The 21,452-nt window shown below is 39.3% G+C and overlaps 1 protein-coding gene across 1 annotated transcript in view; it reads right to left on the bottom strand.

The window, feature by feature from the left end:
• The window catches only part of IL1RAPL1 (interleukin 1 receptor accessory protein like 1), a 144,892-nt gene that overhangs the window by 71,948 nt on the left and 51,492 nt on the right, over nt 1-21,452 (bottom strand). Inside the window, exon 2 of the mRNA XM_024754554.1 lies at nt 16,323-16,500. Coding sequence (XP_024610322.1) covers nt 16,323-16,500 — 178 coding nt within the window. The remainder of the gene's footprint in view (nt 1-16,322; nt 16,501-21,452) is intronic.

Raw genomic sequence — 21,452 nt, 5'->3', positions numbered from 1 at the left:
GCGCTGCGTGGCATGTGGGATCTTAATTCCCTGATCAGGGATCAAACCCGTGCCCCCTGCAGTGGAAGCATGGAGTCTTAACCACTGGACCACCAGGGAAGTCATCCATCTTTAATTATATAAAAATCCATCTTTTAAAATGTTAATAAGGATAATTTAAAACAAATATTATTTGTAAAAAAATCACTCCCCTAAATTAAAAATGTTTAACAAATCATTTGGCATTGTTACTATCTTGTGAATGCTTGAATTTTTATTGTTAAATATTATGATTTTTTTCAATGATTATGTATGCATTTAGCAGTTTATATATTTATTGAGTTATTTCTATGTGCTAGGCACTACTCTTGGTGCTTGGGATATGTAAAAGAACAAAGAAACACTTTTAGCTCCCGTGGGACTTGTGTCCTAGTGCAGGATGACAGGGAATGGACAAAAATTATACAGTATGTTCAAAGGTGATTAGATATACAGGAAAGGAGAAAAAGTAGAACCCAGGAATGCTGGCAGTAGGGTGAGTCTACAATTTTAAATAAGTGATCAAAATAGGATGTACTGAAACGTTGACATTTGAGAAAAGACTTGAAAGAGGTGAACGAGTTAGCCAGCTGGATATGTTACAGAGGGGCATTGCAGGCAGAGGAGCAGTGAGTACAAAGCCTTAAGAAGGACGAGTGCCTAGGTTGTTAGAGAAACAGGAAGGAGGCCAAGGGGCTGGTGTGGAATAAGGAAGACACAGACAGGCAGAGATGTGGTCATACAGGGGGTGGAGAGTTCACCTGGGCAGGGCCTTGTAAGCCATTGTAAGGGCTGTGGCTCACAATGCGAAATGGGGAGCTTTTGAGTCGATGAGTAACAAGAAGTGCCTCAGACCAGGATAGTAACAGCTGAGGAAGTGAGAAGTCATCAGATTATGGATAATTTTAAAGTTAGAGTCATCAGAATTCCCTGACAGGTTGGATGTGAAGAGTGAGAGAAAGAAAGGTCAAGGATGATTCCAAAGATTTCAGGTCTGAGCAATTGAGGACTGGGGTTTCTGTCCTTGAGACAGAGGAGGCTATGTGTGATGCAGGTCTGTAGGGAAAGACCAGGAGCTGATTTTTGTAGATGTGGTGTTTGGGGTATCTATTCCAGTGGAGATGGGTAGATGGTTAGACATGCAACTTTAAAGAAATGTCAGGGCTGAGTATATACTCTTAGGAGTCACTGGCATACAGATGGAATGAGATAATGCATAGAATGGGAGTGGAGGAGAAGACCTGGGCTTTGCAATATTAGGAAGCCAGGGGAACAGGAGTAACCATCAAAGGAAAGTAAGAGAGAGAGTGACCAGAAAGGCAGGAGAAAAATCCAGAGGTTGTGGTGTCCTGGAAGCCAGAGGAAACGGTGTTTCATGGAGGAGGGGGATGAGTGCTCTTCTCAGACCACATGACATGAGGATGGTACATTGGCCATTAAACTGAACAACATGGGGTTCACTGGAAATCACATATTATGTATTACATGACACATATTATATATCACATATTCCATATAGAAAATAAGTTAAAACGGAAGAAAAAACAGGCTTTATTGCCAATGAATAGAATAACTTTGCATTAGGTATTAAATGGGTAGAATACTACTCTCAATCACGAGATTAGGTATCATTTTTAACATCCTTAAGCATTTCTGAGAAATGCGTTTCTACCAAATTCCTGCAATCAGATGAGTGGCTAAAAATGTTTCTGAAAAACAGGGGTGACGGCTGAGGAAGGGAAGGAATGGTTACCGCCCAAGCTCTCAATCCTATATCCCATCTTGTTTATTTAAATAAGGAGAGCGTAATCTCATTGAAGTTGCAGAATACAATGTGATTGAGTTCACCATGCAGTATTTAATTAGAAAATATTAATTAAGCTTCCTTAATTCAATCTTGCATCAAAGAAATGTCTTTGCACACACAAACCAGTTCTAAAGCTCAAGCATAAAACATGAAGTTTGATGCAGGTCATACTCTGTGTTGTTATATTATGGCAGAAGAATGATTCAAATTTTGAATCCACAGAAGGCTAGAGCAAGAGGCTGAAATTTCCTTTTCCCATTGACAGATGGTACTCAAAAAGCTGCTTTGGTTCAATCTTAAACAGGACAATAGCCTTAAGGGCACTTACTGCAAAGTTGTGTAACACTGGAAGTCCATAGGTTCCTCCATGGATATATGGAAAACAGAGGGAGCAGTAAAAATGCAATCTTAAATTATGCCAGGACAGCAAAGGATCCAGAGCAAGTCCCCTACAATGAATTTTATGCTTTTTATAACAGCCAAATGTACTTTCCTCTTCCTGTTAAAAATGTAATAACATTTTTCTCTTGGGTCTGGACTTTATATGTCAAGTTTCTGCCTGCAGCTAATTTTTATGACTGAATTGCAAAGCCCTGAAAGCAGCATTTAGGCTGAAAATGCTGATAGGTCCATAGCTGGAGCAGGGCTAATGATAAGAACATGAACATAAGGCTGTGCTTGGAAGCCAATGAATTTCTCTATCCTAATAGGATGAACATTATAAAACAAGGAATATAATCAGCTTCATTATATTAGGAAGACAAGGAACAGGACTGTAATGGTACAAGTTCAGCACATTAGGCTTCCACTACGTGCATATGTTTAGCAACATTTAGGAAGGAAATGACAGTCAAAGGACTGAAGAATGAATAAATATGTGGTCCTACCTTACTGAAAATTTCATCTAACGGGCTTTTGTTTCAATATTCTAGCATCCCCTGCCTATTTAGTTGATTTGAAAGCACTGAAAAATGTTCATTGGTTATTATTTCCCTTTCATCAGATCAGAAGATTCTACTGCAGAATCCTCCACAAATGTAACTCTTCAAACCATGGTATTTTCCTTCAGGATCCAGTGATTTTAGTTTCTAATGTAAAATAGTCTGTGATTAATATAGTATTCATAGCCCCATATAACTGTGACATATTCTTGAATAATGGTAAAAGTTTACATTTATGTCACAGAATTAATATAATCTAATTTACATTCATTAAAATTAATGTTTAGAACTGTGCCAAGCATTAATGCAGGTCAGTGGTTAGCAATCTAGGTTCAGTGGGCTAAATCCGGCTTGCTGCCTGTTTTTTGTAAATAGCGTTTTATTGGAGCCATGCCCACTCATTTACATACTGTCTAGGTCTACTTTTGCACCACAAAGACAGAGTTGAGTAGTTGTGAAAGACACTATATATGATATGGTCTGGAAAGCCTAAAATATTTACTATCTGGTCTGTTAAAGAAAACATTTGTTGACCCTTGATGTAAATACTAGTATTATCCGAGTTTACGGAAGAAGAGTAATTGAACCTCAGTGGAGTTAAATAAATTGCCCAATATTACAAGCTAGAAAGTAGTAGACCCCAAATTTGAATCTAGGACTAGCTCCCAAACTTATGATCTTAATTACCACATGCAATACCTCCGCAAAATGTCTGAAGGTCACCATGTATGCAGAAGTAATATAAGTGTCACAGTGCAGAGAAAACTTGTGTTGAGAACAACAGGATGACCCTAGATATACTTAGCAACATTTTATTATTCAGCTTCAAAGAAATGTAGTAAATACAGACTGTTTGGTAAGCAACTTCAAATGCTTAGAGAAAAAATTAGGTCCAACTGTAATCAATGCTATATAAATGAAACAATCTATCACCAGTTCTACTACCTATAGATATTATATATTAGTAGAGCACATATAACTTTTGCAAGGGTTCCCCTCTATGGAATCACTTATCTCTCACAGTATAGTATGTAGGTATTTCAGGGCTGGGATATCTGAGATTTGGATTACTTGACCAAGTCACCGAGGAGCTGGTGCCAGGGTAGATATTTGAACCTAGACCTCTTCCTAGCCAATCATTGCTTTGCATATATAAAAAAGAGTAAATTATTCAAATGTTATATTCTGATCAATAAATATTACTAAGTCTCTAATAATACAGACCAGAGATTTCTGAAGGTCAAGAATAAGAATGGGGGGCTTCCCTGGTGGCGCAGTGGTTGAGAGTGCGCCTGCTGGTGCAGGGGACACGGGTTCGTGCCCTGGTCCGGGAAGATCCCACATGCCGCGGAGCAACTAGGCCCATGAGCCACAACTACTGAGCATGCGCGTCTGAAGCCTGTGCTCCGCAACGAGAGGCCACGATAGTGAGAGGCCACGCACCGCGATGAAGAGTGGTCCCCGCTTGCTGCAACTAGAGAAAGCCCTCGCACAGAAACGAAGACCCAACACAGCCAAAAATAAAAATAAATTTAAAAAAAAAGAATGAGAATGGAACAGAATCAAAGAAAAGGAAGAATAGCAAGAATTTTAGCCAAAAGCAACTGCTGAAAGTCTTGTTATGGTAAATTCAGTGTCCTTATTTTCTTCTAAAAGCCCGACTGGTGTCTTGACAGAGTAGAATTCCCAGAATATTCTTTCCTTAGCCCTCAGCTGATGACTCCAAAATAAGGCAGCCTCCTCCCTCTGGCTACACACATCCTCTAGACTTTGGAAATTCAACCAACTCAGTCACCTGGCCCTTGACAGCTCCTCTGGGTGGTCTCAGCCCTGTTTATGATCAATTAACCCTCACTTTTGTTTTGCCTTAGGCTGTGAGCTGTCATAAAAACTCAACGAAGGAATTGAATTTTGGAAGTGCCTCAAGAAACCCTCCAGATTCACAGGCCATTGACTGTGGAGGGTATCACAGTCTGTGAGAAGAGGCGAGCTCAGATGTATGGAGGACCAAGGGTAGGTGCAAGGGAATGCCTTGAGAAGAAAGAAATGAAGGCAATCTTGCATGTGAAAATAGGGGAAATAAAACCAAAACTCATGAAAATATCTATTTTTTTTGGCCGCACAGCATGTGGGATCTTAGTTCCTCCACCAGGGATTGAACCCATGCCTCCTGCACTGGGAGCGTGGAGTCTTAACCACTGGACCACCAGGGAAGTCCCACAAATATCTATTTTTGAATGGTTGTTGACAAGCATCCCTCAGCTCTGCCATATACAATGACCCTGTTTGTTACCTTGATTCATAGTGAGACATTAGTCACACAATTTTAATAGTAGATTCCAGTATAAAATTACCCTTTTTATAAAGGTAACTTCCAAACAAGAACGTAAAGTGTTATTGTGGTTTCTCCTTAAAAACTCTTTCAACCAAAAGAGACATTTGGTGCTCTTTTATTATTCTTTTCAATGATGTTTAAAGAAAAAATCAGGCACAGAATTTCCCATAAAAAGGGAAATTTGACAGAAAAACATGTTGATTGAAAGCTTCAGTTCATGCATAAAACTGCTAAATCAACTGAGTTTACCAAGAAAGGAAATTTTTTATTCCAGTTAAAGCTTAACTTTTGACATCTAATGGAAACATGAAAAATTTAGATGTTGTCATAAAATGAACAAAACAATTCATTCACCTCTCAGCATCCACTTGAATACCTCATTTCATTATTCTTCTTTAGTATGAGTTACATATTGCACATAGCTTTTCTAGAGACCATGCTTCATGATCATTTTAAAGATTTCTTTTAATTTATCTCAATGAAAAAAAACCCAGCAACCTTGTATCACATTATATGCAAAACACAGGAAGAAACCTAATCTGGGATAAAGGGAAGTATTAATTACATAGGATATTTAATTTTATTTTGCTGAGATTCTAACATAAGAAAAGGTAACTATTTTGAAATTAAAGTAGAGCAAAAAGATATGGCTACAAAGGTATGTAATTGTTCACCTTTCTTTTATATGTGCACACATGTGTTCATATGTGGTATCATCTCATGCTCTCATTTTTTTTTTTTTTGTGGTACGCGGGCCTGTCACTGTTGTGGCCTCTCCCGTTGTGGAGCACAGGCTCCGGATGCGCAGGCTCAGCGGCCATGGCTCACGGGCCCAGCCGCTCCGCGGCATGTGGGATCTTCCCGGACCGGGGCACGAACCCGTGTCCCCTGAATTGGCAGGCAGACTCTCAACCACTGTGCCACCAGGGAAGCCCCCATGCTCTCATTTTTAAGGCATTAGAGGAGGAATTCAGGGAAAAAGAGAAATATTAATAGTACCTGTCTTTCTATTCACTGTTATGAAAAGTATGGCTAAAATACTTCTGAGAGGATGGCGTTTTGAAAATTTCACTGTAGTAATAACTTAATTTTCTAAATTTATTACAGGCATAGCAATCATTCCAGCTTTACAACTGAATGGAATAAAGTGAGCTCTTTGAAGAGGCAAATTACACTACAAAATGAAACTAAGAATGGTGTACTAATCTCATGTGCAAAGAGAGGCTCTTAGGCATGAAACTATTAATTTTATATATTTCTAACACTTATGGCACTTGTCATCTTTGTTTCCAAGTTTGGCAGGAAGTAATATAACACTCACCATATAGAAATAGTATTAATGTTACCAGAAAAATACTGTATAAAAATAATTATTAGTGATTTGGGTCTTTGTATTAACCAGAAGCTATAAGAGAATGACTTAAACAAAAAAGCACCTTGACAATTTCTAAATAAAAATAAACCTACTTTATAATATTTTAAAAAGAGAAACAGCTATTTTCAAATAACAAACGAAATATATTCTTATTCTGAAGTCCCTTCATACAGATGGTATCATTTTGGTGAATACCGTTCTAGGCATCTCTCTGTGGGTATAGATTCATAAGGAACATTATGATGTTTTTTTTTTTTTCCCGGTACGCGGGCCTCTCACTGTTGTGGCCTCTCCCCTTGCGGAGCACAGGCTCCGGACGCGCAGGCTCAGCGGCCATAGCTCACGGGCCCAGCTGCTCCGCGGCATGTGGGATCTTCCCGGCCCGGGGCACGAACCCGTGTCCCCTGCATCGGCAGGCGGACTCTTAACCACTACGCCACCAGGGAAGCCCCATTATGATGTTTTTAATTTTTAAACCTTTACTTTTAAAATTCTCATAGAGTGAAATTGACTTGTTTTCTTTTGGTGCACAGTTTATATGTGTTAGCATAGATGCAGATACATGTAACCACCACCACAATTAGGTTACAGAACAGTTCCATCACCCCCAAAATCTCCCTTGTACTATCCTTGTAGAATGCCACTCTTCCTCTACTCCTAATGCCAGGCAACCACTCTGTTCTGTTCTGTTCTAGAATGTCATATAAATGGAAGCATACAGTATGTGATCTCTTGATTTTTTTTGGCTGCACCTTGCAGCATGAGGAACTTCCCCAACCAGGGATTGAACCTGTGCCCCCAGCAGTGGAAGTGCAGATTCTTAACCACTGTGCCACCAGGGAAGTCCCAGTTTGTTCATTTTTACAGTTGTATAGTATTCTATTATATGGATATACCACTGTTATTTATCCAATCACCCAAAGCAGGCAATTTAGGCTCTTTCCAGTTTGGGGTTATTATGAATAACACTTCTATAAATGTTTGTGCACAGCTTTTTGTGTGAACCTAAGTTTTCATTTTTCTATGATAAGTATTCTGGAGTGAGAATGCTGGGTCAAATGGTAAGTGTATGTTTAACTGTATATGAGATACAATATGATACTTTAAACATTAAATCAAAGCACTGATATAATACCACAAAGGCAAAAGTCCTCCTCTGTAATGGATACATTTTAATGCCATTTCTGAGATGTGAAATTCTAGAAAGTTTCAGAAAAACAACACAGTTGCTTTTCATTCTGAAAGAAAAGAAAAATATTTTCCCTCATTATTTAGCTAATAAAAAGGATTATGATTGGAGATAACACAAAACCATGGATGGTTATTTCAAAGTTCTTTTCATGGTCACAAAGTCATCTGAAATTTCTTACATCCTCAATAAGAACCTGAAAAGCTTAAGAATGGACTGGGAAAGAAAGGGTGGATTCAGACAATTTGCCCCATTTTTGTTCAACTCAATGCTTCCAACTCTGTTCTTGTATCAGTTGCAAAAATGAAGTTACAAGAACAACAAACATAATCCTCTTAAATGCAAATAAACATAGTAGAGGAGAATTGAAGGGTAAATAGTTCCTAATGAAGAAAGCAAAGGGCAGGAAAAATGGGAAGGAGAGCTCCCCGAGTTGTGTCTAGAAGGCAACAGAGTGTGAAAGCTGCTAGAAACAGCAGCAAATGACAGAGAAATGGCTGTCCTAATTTTCTAGTTAGTTTGGGCTTAGGGTTGTATAGAGCCCGTTATGAGATAGGGCAGCCATGAGACACCTTGATCCATGCCTTCCTTGAGGTAGCTTTCAGTACCATATCGTCCTATGGTTATTACTTCCCCAGAAAAATTTCCATGCCTATTACCTGGTTTTGACTGATGACTGTAATTCTGACAGAGAAAGTACAATGAAACATCTAAGTTTTGTCCACTTGTTTATTTCATGAAAATTCACTAAATAGCTCACAATGTGCCAGGTACTCTTCTAGGCACTGTGGATACACTGGTGGTCAAAAACAGACAAAAATGCCTGTCCTCTTGGATCTGACATTCCAGTATAAGTCAAAATGATTTAGCACTAGACATTTGTGTTTCTCCATGATGGTTCTGCTCTAAGCCTTAAACCAAACTCTAAGGTGCAGAAATTTATTTATAAATTGTTAAAACAGTTTTGACTTCTGTTTAAAAAAATTTGAAAATCAGAGCTACCTTGGCCTCACATTAGACATTTATCACTGCAAGAACTTGCCTATTAGCTTATATCTTACTCATTTTATGGGTTAATGAATCTTATTTCTGAGATAATATGAGAATATGTATGTGTGAATATGTAAACACCTGTTTATCAGTATCTAATGTCTTAGTGATTACATAGTGATTATGTCCTGTTTCTAGGTTACCATAATAATTTGTTAATTACTCTTTTCAGTAGAATGTTATTGAAACTGCAGTGATTAAAAGGATTCACTTCTGTGGTTTTTGTATTTGTATTTTGACCCTTCTACAGAATAGTTCATATTGATGCTAATTTGTCCATAATTTGTCATCTTTCCTAGGGATGCTGCTCACCAAGTGGTTCCATGATGTTAGCAGTATAGCCGGGGCTAATTGCAGATCCTCAGTTTAAAAAAAAAAGCACGTATAAGAATCAATCTCCACTCATTTTGCCCAAATTAAGGATGAAAGGCAGATGCAGACAACACCTCCAGCCACTGTGTAGTCCCAATCAAGCAAGTAGAAATTCGAAGAGGAGAATGTATGCATAGTTGTGCCTGCTGCACTGATTTGCAGGCCAAACAACAAACAAACAAAACGAAACCCTGACTGTGTAAAGCCAAAAAAGTATAGCACTATAGATAGCACAGATGTTAGAAACCTTCCAGCATTATGTGAGAACAAAGCTGGTGCTCTGGTTGTTGAAATGATTAAAAGTCTCCCTCTGCGATGATTTGGAAAGGCATCTGAGGTGCAGGGAGCAGGCTGCTCTGTGATTTGCAAAAGAGATGGGTGTGCATTTAGTTACTGTGATAATCTGTGGACTGGGATCTCTCTGAGCAGTTAAACTACGTTTATTTTTAATAAGAAGTATGGGGCTTTTCTTCTTAGCTTAAGTACATTGATACAAGCTTAACTTTTTCTGATTAGCTACCTATTTCCTGTGCCAAATTTGTTGAGGTTTCCTGCTACTTGGCAAAATACTAGAAGGCAAAGATGAGCCTTGTTTATTTCTGGGTCACTCTGTCTAGTACATTGTACTGTGCAGAGGGTGCTAAGGCATATTTGGGCTGATCTATTTAGTAGTTTGCTAGTGGGGGATTCTGATTTAGGAATCAGGAGTCAAAATATGAAGACCATTTATCATGAGTTGTCAGCCTGTTTAGGTTCTCTGCACTCTATTCACTTTATTAGTCTGTTGTACCGTATTTACTCTCCTTTGCTGCCATTTTCCAGGGCTGTTCACTCTTCTCTCCTACTCTTTTCTGAAAGTAAATGTAAGGACTATAGGATCCTACAACCCTATTTCTCCTCCTCGGAGACTCTCCTCTGTGCAGCTTACTCTGTAGGTACAGTCCTTTTCATTTATGAGACCGGATCCTTGGGAAGGTTTAAGAGGAGCCCCACCAGAGGTCACCAAATACTAGAGTATTGTTGCTGCTAATGGATAAAGCATAGTGGTGTTCATTTCCTGAACTGTACAGAAGACTACGTTTTTTGGCAAACAAACTATATCTCTATGTGGCTTAAAGACACGGCCTAAAGGAACTTTAGATTCTGCCATCAGATCTCCCTCAAGCTTTAAAGTCTCCCTTTTGAGGAGAAGTGACAGCAAACAAGAAGAAAGGTAACTAATACGTGGGGACCTACTACATGTCTACTATTCTCATTTAACGTTCACAGCAATACGATGATATATATTATCATTCACATTTTGACCGTCCAAGTCATTTAACTTGTCTAAGTCACACAGTCACACACAGCCAAAGAGGGCAGAACCAGCTCTCAACTGGAGGTGCGCAGGATCTGCTTTCTCTACCATCCCCCTCTCCCTTGAGCTAATGTCAGCTCATACGCATGCTATCTAGTCGCCACACATTTGCTTCAATGCTTTTTCCACTATCCCTTCTTGCCCCTTTTCTAGGGATAAGAGATTTAGGGGGAACTAAACAACTGAAATTTGCCTCCTTCTCAAAGATGTTTTTTCGGTACGCCTGTAGCAGGCTTGGAAGTGAACTTTGGTAACAAGAACCTCAGGGGAAGCTGATGAAGGAGGTTCCTCAGATCATCTGTTGACTAAGGTTGTAGTGCCTTAAAATCTGTACAGTTCCCTTCAACGTATGCTTTTCCAAGGCAATTTGCCTACAATTCTGAAATCATCAGTTTTCTGAATATTTAACCATTATGAAATAATGATTCTATCATAGATGGATTTCTAAAATTCACTTTGAGGGGACAATAAAAGAAGTGATTCACGCCACCGGGAGGCAGTATATACAAAGCAGTAATACCATGTAAACAAGCACTTGACCAGGGAATATTTTTAAGAACTGGGAATTTAAAATCTGTGTGTGTGTGTGTATGTTAGGGAAATAGGTAAGTGTTGTAGCCATTACACCAATTTTACAAAAACAAACAAACAAAAAGTCCTTAAAATGGTATCCTCCTTAAGAGAAAGAAAAAACTGAAAGGAATCTATTTTGTCAAAAGAGCCAGTCATATTTAAAATTGACCACCCGAAGTCAAAGGTAAATGCTAAAGTGAGATTTTTGGAGGGTAGATATTTGTATCCATAAGATACTCCTAGCAGCTATTTCAGGATCTCTTTCTCTGTTCATGTTGCTGGAATAGTCTTTGCAAAATGGTTTTCCCAAAGTGTACCAATAACCTATTGTGAATGAAACAATGGAACCCACTGTTCAGTGACAGTGACAGGTAAAATTTTTGATCTGAATCCATAAATGCTTGGCAAGTGATCATTCCTCTTATGCAAGTACCTTTATTTTATAATTTCTGTTGGCACTGTAATTTCTCTAAGACATCACTTCAAGGATCCCAGGAATGGTAATATAATTTGATATCATCCTGATAGTGGAAATAATAAAGCATGAACTTGTGGAAGAAAATTTAGAAGTTCCGTATTATCATGTCGGGTAGCTGAAGAGAAGAGGGTGGGAAGGTCAATGTCTTGGAAATGTGTAGGGCGCGGCTGGATAGCCATTGCGCATGCGCTAGGCATGCCGCTAGGGCGTATGCACCTAATATGCTAATCAGGTTTTGAAGCAGTGGCCTATCCAAAGTCCGGCTTGCGAAATGCGATAACCATACGGACGAATCGGGGACTTACACGAGTCCTTAAGCCCTTATATAAGCAGACAGGCTCGAGCGTACGGGGTCTTCCTTCCATCCGCCTGAAACCAAGCTGTACTCCAATAAAGTGTGATGCGAGAAGAATCTAGCGTGTGGTGATTCGTCATTCTGCTGGTCAGAAGCGGCTCGCCGCAGAAATGAAATGACACACTTCTTATTTTGAAGAAGAGATTTAAACCATCTTAGAACACATCTTTTCCCACAAAACAATAAACATTAATAAAACACCTAATTGTCTTATTGAAAATGGCAGGGAGAGGGTGGATATATGGCTGGCCTGGGTAGGAGTGGAATTCCACTTGGGTAGGGGTTTAGAATAGGAAATTGTCACCTAGGTAATAAGACACTCAGACAGAGATAACCAAGGGTTTACCAGCTAAAGGGTAATTCCAAAGAATCTATTCAACTGAGGAAATCCAAAGGGGAATATGAGTGCCAGGAACCTGGGATATGGAGACGATTCAAAACACATTCAACTGGAAGCAAATTGATGGGTGGAGGAAAACTGTGGTTCAGAGCAATAACCTTTTAGGGCTAGAATTTGTACATTGCTTTTATGAGATATTTGGTTCATAGTATATAGGAAGATGACTCTAACATAAAAGACTACCATAACATAAAGGGCAGACTAGAAAGGCACTGATTAGTACCTCTCAACATCTACCTCTACCTTGATCCATATTGATTTGTGAAAAAGAGACATTGTATCATAGGGGAGACAGGGAATGGATCTATTTTGGGCACTGCTACCCTGATTAATATTAAACTGACAGGAAAACAACCCAGGCTCTAGAAACATCACCACTGGAGCTCACCAATAGCAGACATTAGGGCACACCACCTGAGGACCAAGTTGAACCACACCAATGAAAATGCAGTACAAACTTGCTGGGGACCACAGATGCTGAAGCAGAATCACCTGGTATTTATTTACATGTTGTATCAATAGAGACAGCCTATCTAAAGGGTCCTCTTTGGTATATGATGTCAGTTACTGGGTTGCTGCTAAGGTTCATTCACATGGTTTGAGATCCTTTTGCCTTCCTAAGTCCTCCAGCTCATCACTGCTCACATCCCCACCAGTGACACTGCATCATCAAAGACAACTTCCTGCGGAGATGGGTGTTATGACCAAAAGGCTCTGTTATCTGTCTTAATTAGTGAGAAAAGAGAAAGGAAGCAGAAATAAGTACACATGCTGCTTATGTTCCATATTGTTACTCTTCCATTCTTTCTTCCACCTTTTAGTTTAAATCAGAAACTGTTCTCTTGGCCAATATGGGGTAGAGCTAGAAGTGTGCTTTTGATAGTGATATCCAGCTGAGATGAGTGTTTTGTGATGAAGGCCCTGAATCCATTCTGACCTAGTTTGAATGTCTGAAATAATGCTGGGCTATTCGCTGTGTAGGCACATGGGAGTCAATCTTGGAAAAGCAGTTCACTGAGGCAAGAGAGCTTGTTAGCTGAATGACAATTAGTTAGAAAAAGAAATGGTGAAGGATAATTTGCAGACAAGACATGCTAGGTGCTTGCTGATGATTGACAACCCAGCATTTGGTACAAATTTCCTTCTTATATAAGGCAGGGTATTTATAGGCTTTATATTTATGGGTAGCTGAAAAGCTACGTGACATAACATTCTTTATGTTCTGCTCTGATGATATTCAGGATATGCCAAATTAATATCATGAATGACCAGGTCAAACAGATAACCCGTGAATCTGAGAAGGTGTTACAAGACACTACCAACACTCATTCTCTTATAGATCCAACTAGTAGAAGATTCAACGCATGGCATGCGTTCTTCTTCTAGTCTATGGTTGCCCAAATGGGGAAAAATTGGCAAGGAAGAAAAAATGTCAACTTCAGTAACTTAGAAAAAGGTCTAGATTTCAAATTATCACAAAATCAGATGCCTATGGAAAGAACAACAGAAAATGACAGAAATCCCTTTGATTCATTTAATTAAGCAAGGTCTGCTTCTAATGGCTAGATGAGCTGAACTGGAGTGTGCAGCATTATCTAGCAAGGTGTGTGAGTCACTGTCACTTTGAGGGAAGACACCATTGCCCTCATAGGGGTAAAAACTATAGTTCTGCAGAATTTAAGATGGAGTATCACTGTCTACACTGCCTCAGAGGACTTTGTCATTTGGGTGGCCGTGTTGTGTATCAAAATGGCTCTTGTGGATACTGCATATGAGACTCTCATATGCTCTCACTGGTTCAGAAAACATCTTTGTGGAAAGTAGATGGTGGCCTCCCAAATATGTACACATCTTAACCCATAGAACCTGTGACTATGTTACCTCACATGGGAAAAGGGTCTTTGCAGATGTGATGAAGGTTATGGACTTTAAGTTGGGAGATTATCCTGGTGGGCTCATTCTAATCACATCAGTCCTTAAAAGCAAAGACTCATTCTAGCTGTGGTCAGCAATTGATACCATGAAGGGAGAAGGGAGATGAGATGTTGCTGGCTTTGAAGACAGAGAAGGGGGGCCATAAGCCAAGGAATGTGGGCAGCCTCTAAAGCTGGAAAAGGCAAGGGAACTGAGTCTCCCCTAGAGTTTCCAGAAAGGAATTCAGCCATGGGTCCCAATGAGACCCATGTCACATTTCTGACATTCTGAACTGTAAGATGACAAATTTGTGTTGCTTTAAGCCACTAAGCTCGTGGTCATTTGTTACAGCAGCAACAGGAATCTAATACAATCTACATACAGACAAATCTCCAATCCATGTTTCTAGTATTCTAGTTGTACCTACTCTTGTCACACTTTCTTCTTAATTAAAGAATATCAAGCTTTAGATATCTCTTAGTAATTTTTAACTTAAGCTGGATGATATAACCATACTGAGCCTGAGATATGAGGTCTCATGGTTCAGCCTGGCAAACAGGACAGGTAGCAACAGGCAGGAAGCTATCTCCTAACACCTCTCCCCATCCATATTTTGCTGTAGCACACTGGAAAAAGGCAAGTCTCAAATTCAAACAGACACCACTCTAAGTCCTGGCTCTGTTATTTATTTCCTGCCTTATATGAGTTATTTTATTTAATATTTGGGAGACTCAGTTTTGTCATCTACAAAAGTAAGTAATAATAACTACTAATCATGAAGATTAATTGAGATAACACAGGCAGAGTACATATCAGAGCGTCCTATACATACTGTTATACATAGTAGGTTGTTAACTATTACAAACAACAGAAGCTCTCTAGGATGAGGCAGAAGCTGGAGAAAATGACCTGGTGATGGAGTAGAGAATTAGAGACATATAGCCAGAAGGCAAGACGCAGTTTCTAAAAAGAACACTCTTTTCAAGTCACAATTGTTCCTATGCTTGGCATTGATCAATGGGCAGAATCGAAAGTGAGGGTCGTCATTAGGTAGCAATCCATAAAGTAGCACTAACACCAGAACACAAGGAGAAGGAGGGGTGCTTTCTTTAGGTAATTATGATGAAGGCAAGCCAGGAAAACTAGAAAGGAGGTGGAAGAGGTTTCCTGTGATGTGGAACGCACAGTCTATTAGAGCTGTGATTTGGGAGGCCTGGGGAGGGAGAGTAGATTTAGCAGTTCAGCGTCTGCATCTCATATTCCATACCCGTAACTAATGTTAAGCCTTCCATTGAATGGGGTGGGCAGAGCAGCCTCAATACCCTCTGCCTCAGTCAGGATCCTCTACATGGGACCATCTCTTCCCCAAGACTCCAAAGCAGAAGAAATAACAAAGAAACTGAAAATAATCATTTAAAATGTCTTCTTCTTTTCCTCCTTCTCATACTTTCCCTTTATTTGTCTCTCTCTCTCTGTAACTGACAAGAGTCAGATTCCTTGACTTTGAATGATGTTTTACACCATTCTATCTTTTGCTCTCATTATCCAATCTACCACCAAGCCATGTCCATTCAGCAGGCTGAATACCTTCCATCAGTCCTTTTCCAGAATTGATCCTGACTGGCCACCTTCTAAGGCAGCTTCCCGGAGCAGCTGTCATCTTGTCAGTAACTCCTTTAGGTCACTACTGTCTTTCATTCCTACAGTAGTTTTCTATCACACTTCCATAATGAAGCCAAAGGAGGCACACTAATCTACTGGGCCCATATTTATAAAAATGCTCCACTTCTTTTGTGAGTGCTCTATTGTACTTATGGAAGCCCTCACTCCATCCCAATTTTCCATTTCTGCTCCATGCAGCGTCCTCCAGATTATCCCAAGGAAGGCCTTTTGTTCTAATTTTTTTTCAAGTTCAAGTAACTCAACAATTCTCAAATAGTTCATAGTAATTGACAGATAATGTACAGTGCTCACCCTGGTTACCCACAGAACAGCGGTAGCTGTTGTATCCCTCCTTGAAATCAAACAAATTTTACAACAGGGAGGGGACTAAAACAAGAAGCTCATGTTACTACCCTAATTCTTGCTCAAAACAGTCTGATTCTATGTGAGAGTTCTACAATGAGACTCTCAGCTTCTGCTGAAGCCCATGGCTCACAAGCCTTGGCCCAGCACTCTGCATTCCACCACAGCTTATGAAGTTGTCTCTGGTGACCTCCATTTTGCTGCTCATCGAAAGCACTAACCATCACCAGTCCTTCTACTGAGAAGCTTAGGGACAGTGGCTCCCCTTCTTGAAGTCTCCCATGGGGATGTGGGCCTTCTGATGTCTTAACCTGAAAAAAGTATTTGACACTCCACAACACTCAAATGCCAAGGATGTCTCTGGCTGCACATTAATCTCACAAGGATCAAATAATGGGCATGGGTGTATTCTAAGTGTGCTTTAAAACTTTGGAATACATATGAATATTGTTTTGTCCCACTATAATTACTACTTTGAAATTCTAGGATAGATAAACTCCTGGGTACTGGTGCATAGACTAAGAAATCATTACATCAAAAGAAGGCTCTCAGTAGCTTCCCTTGTCCTGTCCATCCTCTACCTAAGGTGGCGCTCATTTTATGCTCTCTAATGCACTCTGTATCTGCAGATGAAAGTATAAAGAGGAAATAGAGAGGGCATAGTTTGAGAAATCTGAAATTCCCATTGGTTGAGTGGAAATCTAACCCATATTTTACACTTTAGGACGCTGAAAAGGAGGTAAAAAAACGTATGCAGTCACCTCTCCACACTGCGTCCCTCTTGATTTTGCCAATGAGAACCTGAACTTTCTAGTTAAGCATTCTTTTAATTTGATGTTTACAAAAAGTTAGAGCAAGATATGTTTCCAGACAATGTAAATCATTAATCATTTGCTACTGTATCTCTATACAATACTTTTTCCAACTGGTCCTCTGGCCCTAAACTGAACTCCAAACAAATGAAAATCAAAGGCCAACTCTGTTGTCTGTGTACTGGATAGTTGTTCTCTTCATCAATTCATTGAGTTAGTAGTTCAAACAACTAACACCACATGACTGCCAACTATGTGCCAGGCATTGTGTTAAGCATTAGAGCAGGGGATCCAGCCAAAGAGGATGATGTTTGGGATTTATTATTCCAAGTTTCTCCCCCATGCATAGGGTTGTCCATTGGGTGCACTCAAGTCTGAGAGGCACTGACTGATAGGAAGAAAGAGATTCCAAAATATCTGGGGGAATAAAGTTAGAGGTGGAAAATTTGACCAATTTCTTTTTTTTTAATTTTGTGAGGTCTCTTGGGAATCATTCTGGGTGGAGTAGTTACAAGATGTGTAAAGTTTAGAACTGGAGATCATATTGCCTTTTTATGATACAGATTGCTAAAGGTCAAATTAAACAAAAAGAAAATTAAACTTCTATGTGATGTCATAGTTCAGCTCGGGAGACAGTGCCTAGTTCATTCGAGTCAAAAGTGATAGGATTATGCTTTGAAGAACTTCACTAGAAAAGAAAAACAGTAGTAGGTCATGAGGGATTTACTTTGTAATAAATTCGCCACCTGTCTGTCTATTCAAGCTACCCTGAATAATAATTCAAAACCAATTTATATAATTAATGCCACCAGAGGTCATTCCACTAAATAAAGTTCAAAAATCTAATAAGCTGTCTTAGGTATTCGGTTTCTTAAGTAACACGTAAATTATAAAATCTCCGCATCTTAAATAGGTCTTAGTGATGACTGAGAATTGTATGAATGATTCTATTCAAGAGTTTGTGACCTACAACACTGGAGAGAGATAATGGATAAATATGGATTTGAGGGGAGGCTTCACTATTTAAAAAATCCAAAGTACATTGTTTATTCTCTCAGTGCTTAGAATTCTAAGAACTGTCATCTCTAGGAAGTTCTGGGTGAACAAGTATGTTCTCCAGAAGTTAATTTTTATTTTTGTTATATAGTATCAAAAATATGTTTTTCATTTAACAACAAGCAAAGAACATGCATAAGTCTGGGTTCCAAAGTCAGGAGCAAAAGCTTATTTATTCCATAACATTAACTGGAATATATACAATTTCAATATATACAATTTTATAATTTTCTTTTTTTTTTTTGCCAATATATTCTACATTGTGAATGTGGTGAATAAGGGCATGGACATTGTATTCACACCACTCCAGGCTCCAATCTCACGTGTGATCCTAAGTGTCACAGCGATCCAGAGCAAGTTGCATCCCAACAATATCTACCTTACAGGACTGCTGGGAGAATTCAAAGCAATAGTGAACACAAAGCATTTAGCACATTGCATGATGCATAAAAAGTAATCCATAATTGATGGTGGTAGCTGATATTATTTTAGTATCTACTATCACACAGTTTCCCTAGCAATAATCCAGGGAGCGCAAACTATTTTGATGATCATAAGAAGGCTCTCACCTCAAGCAGTGGTCAGAGCTCAGACTCCTGTTGCAGTGATGTCAAGAAGTCTGGTGCCTTCCTTAAGTGACAGTTCATTCATGAGCGCCTTTTGTTAGTTAGGGATTCTTCCCTCAGGGTTTTCTACTGAACAGTGGCATGACTTTATGAAAATATATCAACATCAGTGATAATGTTGGTAATGAAAATCATAATAAAAATAAAATACACCATTTGCTGCATACCTATCCTGTGTCAGATGTTTTACAATGTACTTTACACACGCTCTACCTCATTTTATCCTTGCAGCACAGAAGACTTGACTTCCTTCAAGTCCATTTATCATAAAGGCTGTGTTTGATTCCTAATAAAATAGCAGCCTTATAATTCTCTCTTGCTCCCTTATCCTGACTTATTTTTGTCATGGTGCTCGTCATCTCCAGATACTATACAACATATTTGCTGGTGGCCTTTAGTGTCTTCTTCAACTAGATGGGGGCTCCATGACAGTAGTTAATGTGCTTGTTCAGTGCTGTACTCCCAGTCCTGGAACAGTACCCGTCGCGTGTAGACAGTCAATAAGTGTTGAATGAATGAATGAGTCATCCTATGAGGTAAGGTTTTATTAGTCATATTTGGGGAGTGTCAAACTGAAACTCAAATAAATCAAGCAAATTCTACGGTGTCCCTCCTCCCGACTGAGCTGGTTACGTGATATGGCCAACAATTTAACTCAAGTCTAACTCCAAAGCAGAGTGCACTCCATTAATTCTGGCCCAAAATGGCACTCATTCAAAGTCCTACTGTAGATCAGGATTACTGTACTATCAAAATACCCATCTTTTAAAATATATTCTAAGCTCACATCATAAGTTCAAATTGAAATGACAACAGTGCATGAACAGAAATGACTCCCAAAGCAAATACAGATATATTTCCTGAGCTTCTATTATGTAACATCATATAAGAAATGAGATTTCTTAATTTCACTCAATATTATGTACATGTGAGCATCTTGCTTTCAACGAAGTAAAATAAGAACAGACCAAAAGGGTACCTTTGAATTTCCCAGTGTCATGTATGTGCACGATTTTTTTTAGCCAAAACACTCCTGCTCTAGAGCACTATTTTTCTAGACAAAATGCAATTTATACCACCAAGTAAGGCAAACTGATTATTTCTCCCAAGTAATTATCTCCCTAGAAACTGCTACCAAGAAGATAAACATGAAATCATTGCCTCTTCTCCAGTTGTTTGCTTCTATGTGATTCTTGGGCTTCTATTTGGCTCTGCATGGAATTTTCACGTAGAACACAACAGAGATGCTACAGAACAGTTTCCTAATGCTGTTTTGTTTCCTGTGACATAGGAGGCCTCCTTTGTTAAGAGGTTGAAAATAATAACACAGCATTTCCCCAAGTATTTCTGAAGGGCACTGGTTGTATGAAATGCTTCACAAAAACTCAAACAAGAATAGGAGTGGGGAGCAGGGACAGTGCTTTGATCTGACCTAAGGCAATCTCATCTTGCGCAACTAGTATGTTCTTTTCTTGTAGATATCCATAACTGCTATTGGCTGGAGGTGGAGAGGGGTTAGCCTCCTCCTCTAGGAGTTTTACTGCTAAATTGTAATGTGAGCAAATCTCAAAGCAAATTCTCCTTTAGACATTTATTAACAAGCAATCACAGAACATCCAGTCAACCCTATGAAGTCAAAAATCTCTTTTAAAGTGATCCAACATCATTTTGCATAAAAATTTCACCCAAGGCAAATATAATATTAGAGAAAGAATTCAGCTAATTAGGCTAGTAGGAGCCAGGCAATCAAGAAGTTTCCAGAATTAGGAATCGAATTTAGAACACTATTTCTCACATTAAAGGATGAAGATTTACTAGATTTGTATACCCTGTTCATGCAAGGGTAGGGAGTGTCTCTATGATATTTTAACCAGTACACACATGGGAAAATCACTAATTACACCAATGAAAACTGTAACATTCTGCTGTTAATGCTAATTAACAAATCCTTCTAACAGCCCATTCTAACAACAGTATGTGAAATAGCAAATCCTCCAGTATAGCTCTGAGGAAAGAGAGCCAAAGTGCTTGCAGGGACCTCCTTTGGAAATTATTACCATAAGGGCAACTCACCACCGCTAGAGTTTAGCGTAAACTAGGTAATACTGAAGGCCTGTCATGTTGTCAAAGCTGACAAATTATATTTTAAAGTAAATTACAGACATTCTAACAGGTGGAGAGGTCAAATACATTTGAGGAGCAATGCATACTTTACCCTTCTTCTTGAAGATTCCTAAAGCACAGTAATCTATGAAAGACTCTGTGAGGGGCTTCCCTGGTGGCACAGTGGTTGGGAGTCCGCCTGCCGATGTAGGGGACACGGGTTCGTGCCGCGGGGCGGCTGGGCCCGTGAGCCATGGCTGCTGAGCCTGCGCGTCCGGAGCCTGTGCTCCTCAACGGGAGAGGCCACAACGGTGAGAGGCCCGCGTACACCAAAAAAATAAAAAGACTCTCGATATCACACAGTAAAGAGACTTGCTTAACTTTGTTCAACTCTAAGAACTCTCAAACTTATGTGATAAGAAAACAATAGTTCAGCTTAACACTCTTAATATTTTAAGGAATAGCTCCTGTAGTATGGTCCTTAGACCAGCAGCATCAGCATTACCTGAAAACTTGTTAGTAACCTAAACTCTTCAGTCCCACCCCAGATTCACTGAATTAGAAGCTCTATGTGTGGAGCCCACAAATCTGTGTTTTAACAAGTCCTTCAGGTGATTCTCATGCATGCATACTAAAGTATGAGAACCAGTATCCCGAAGAACACAA

Source organism: Neophocaena asiaeorientalis, unplaced genomic scaffold (assembly GCF_003031525.2).
Source record: "Neophocaena asiaeorientalis asiaeorientalis breed wild unplaced genomic scaffold, Neophocaena_asiaeorientalis_V1.1 scaffold893, whole genome shotgun sequence".
Taxonomy (NCBI): Eukaryota; Metazoa; Chordata; class Mammalia; order Artiodactyla; family Phocoenidae; genus Neophocaena; species Neophocaena asiaeorientalis.
Note: the sequence above shows the minus strand (reverse complement) of the source record. Positions and strands in the feature narration are given on the sequence as shown.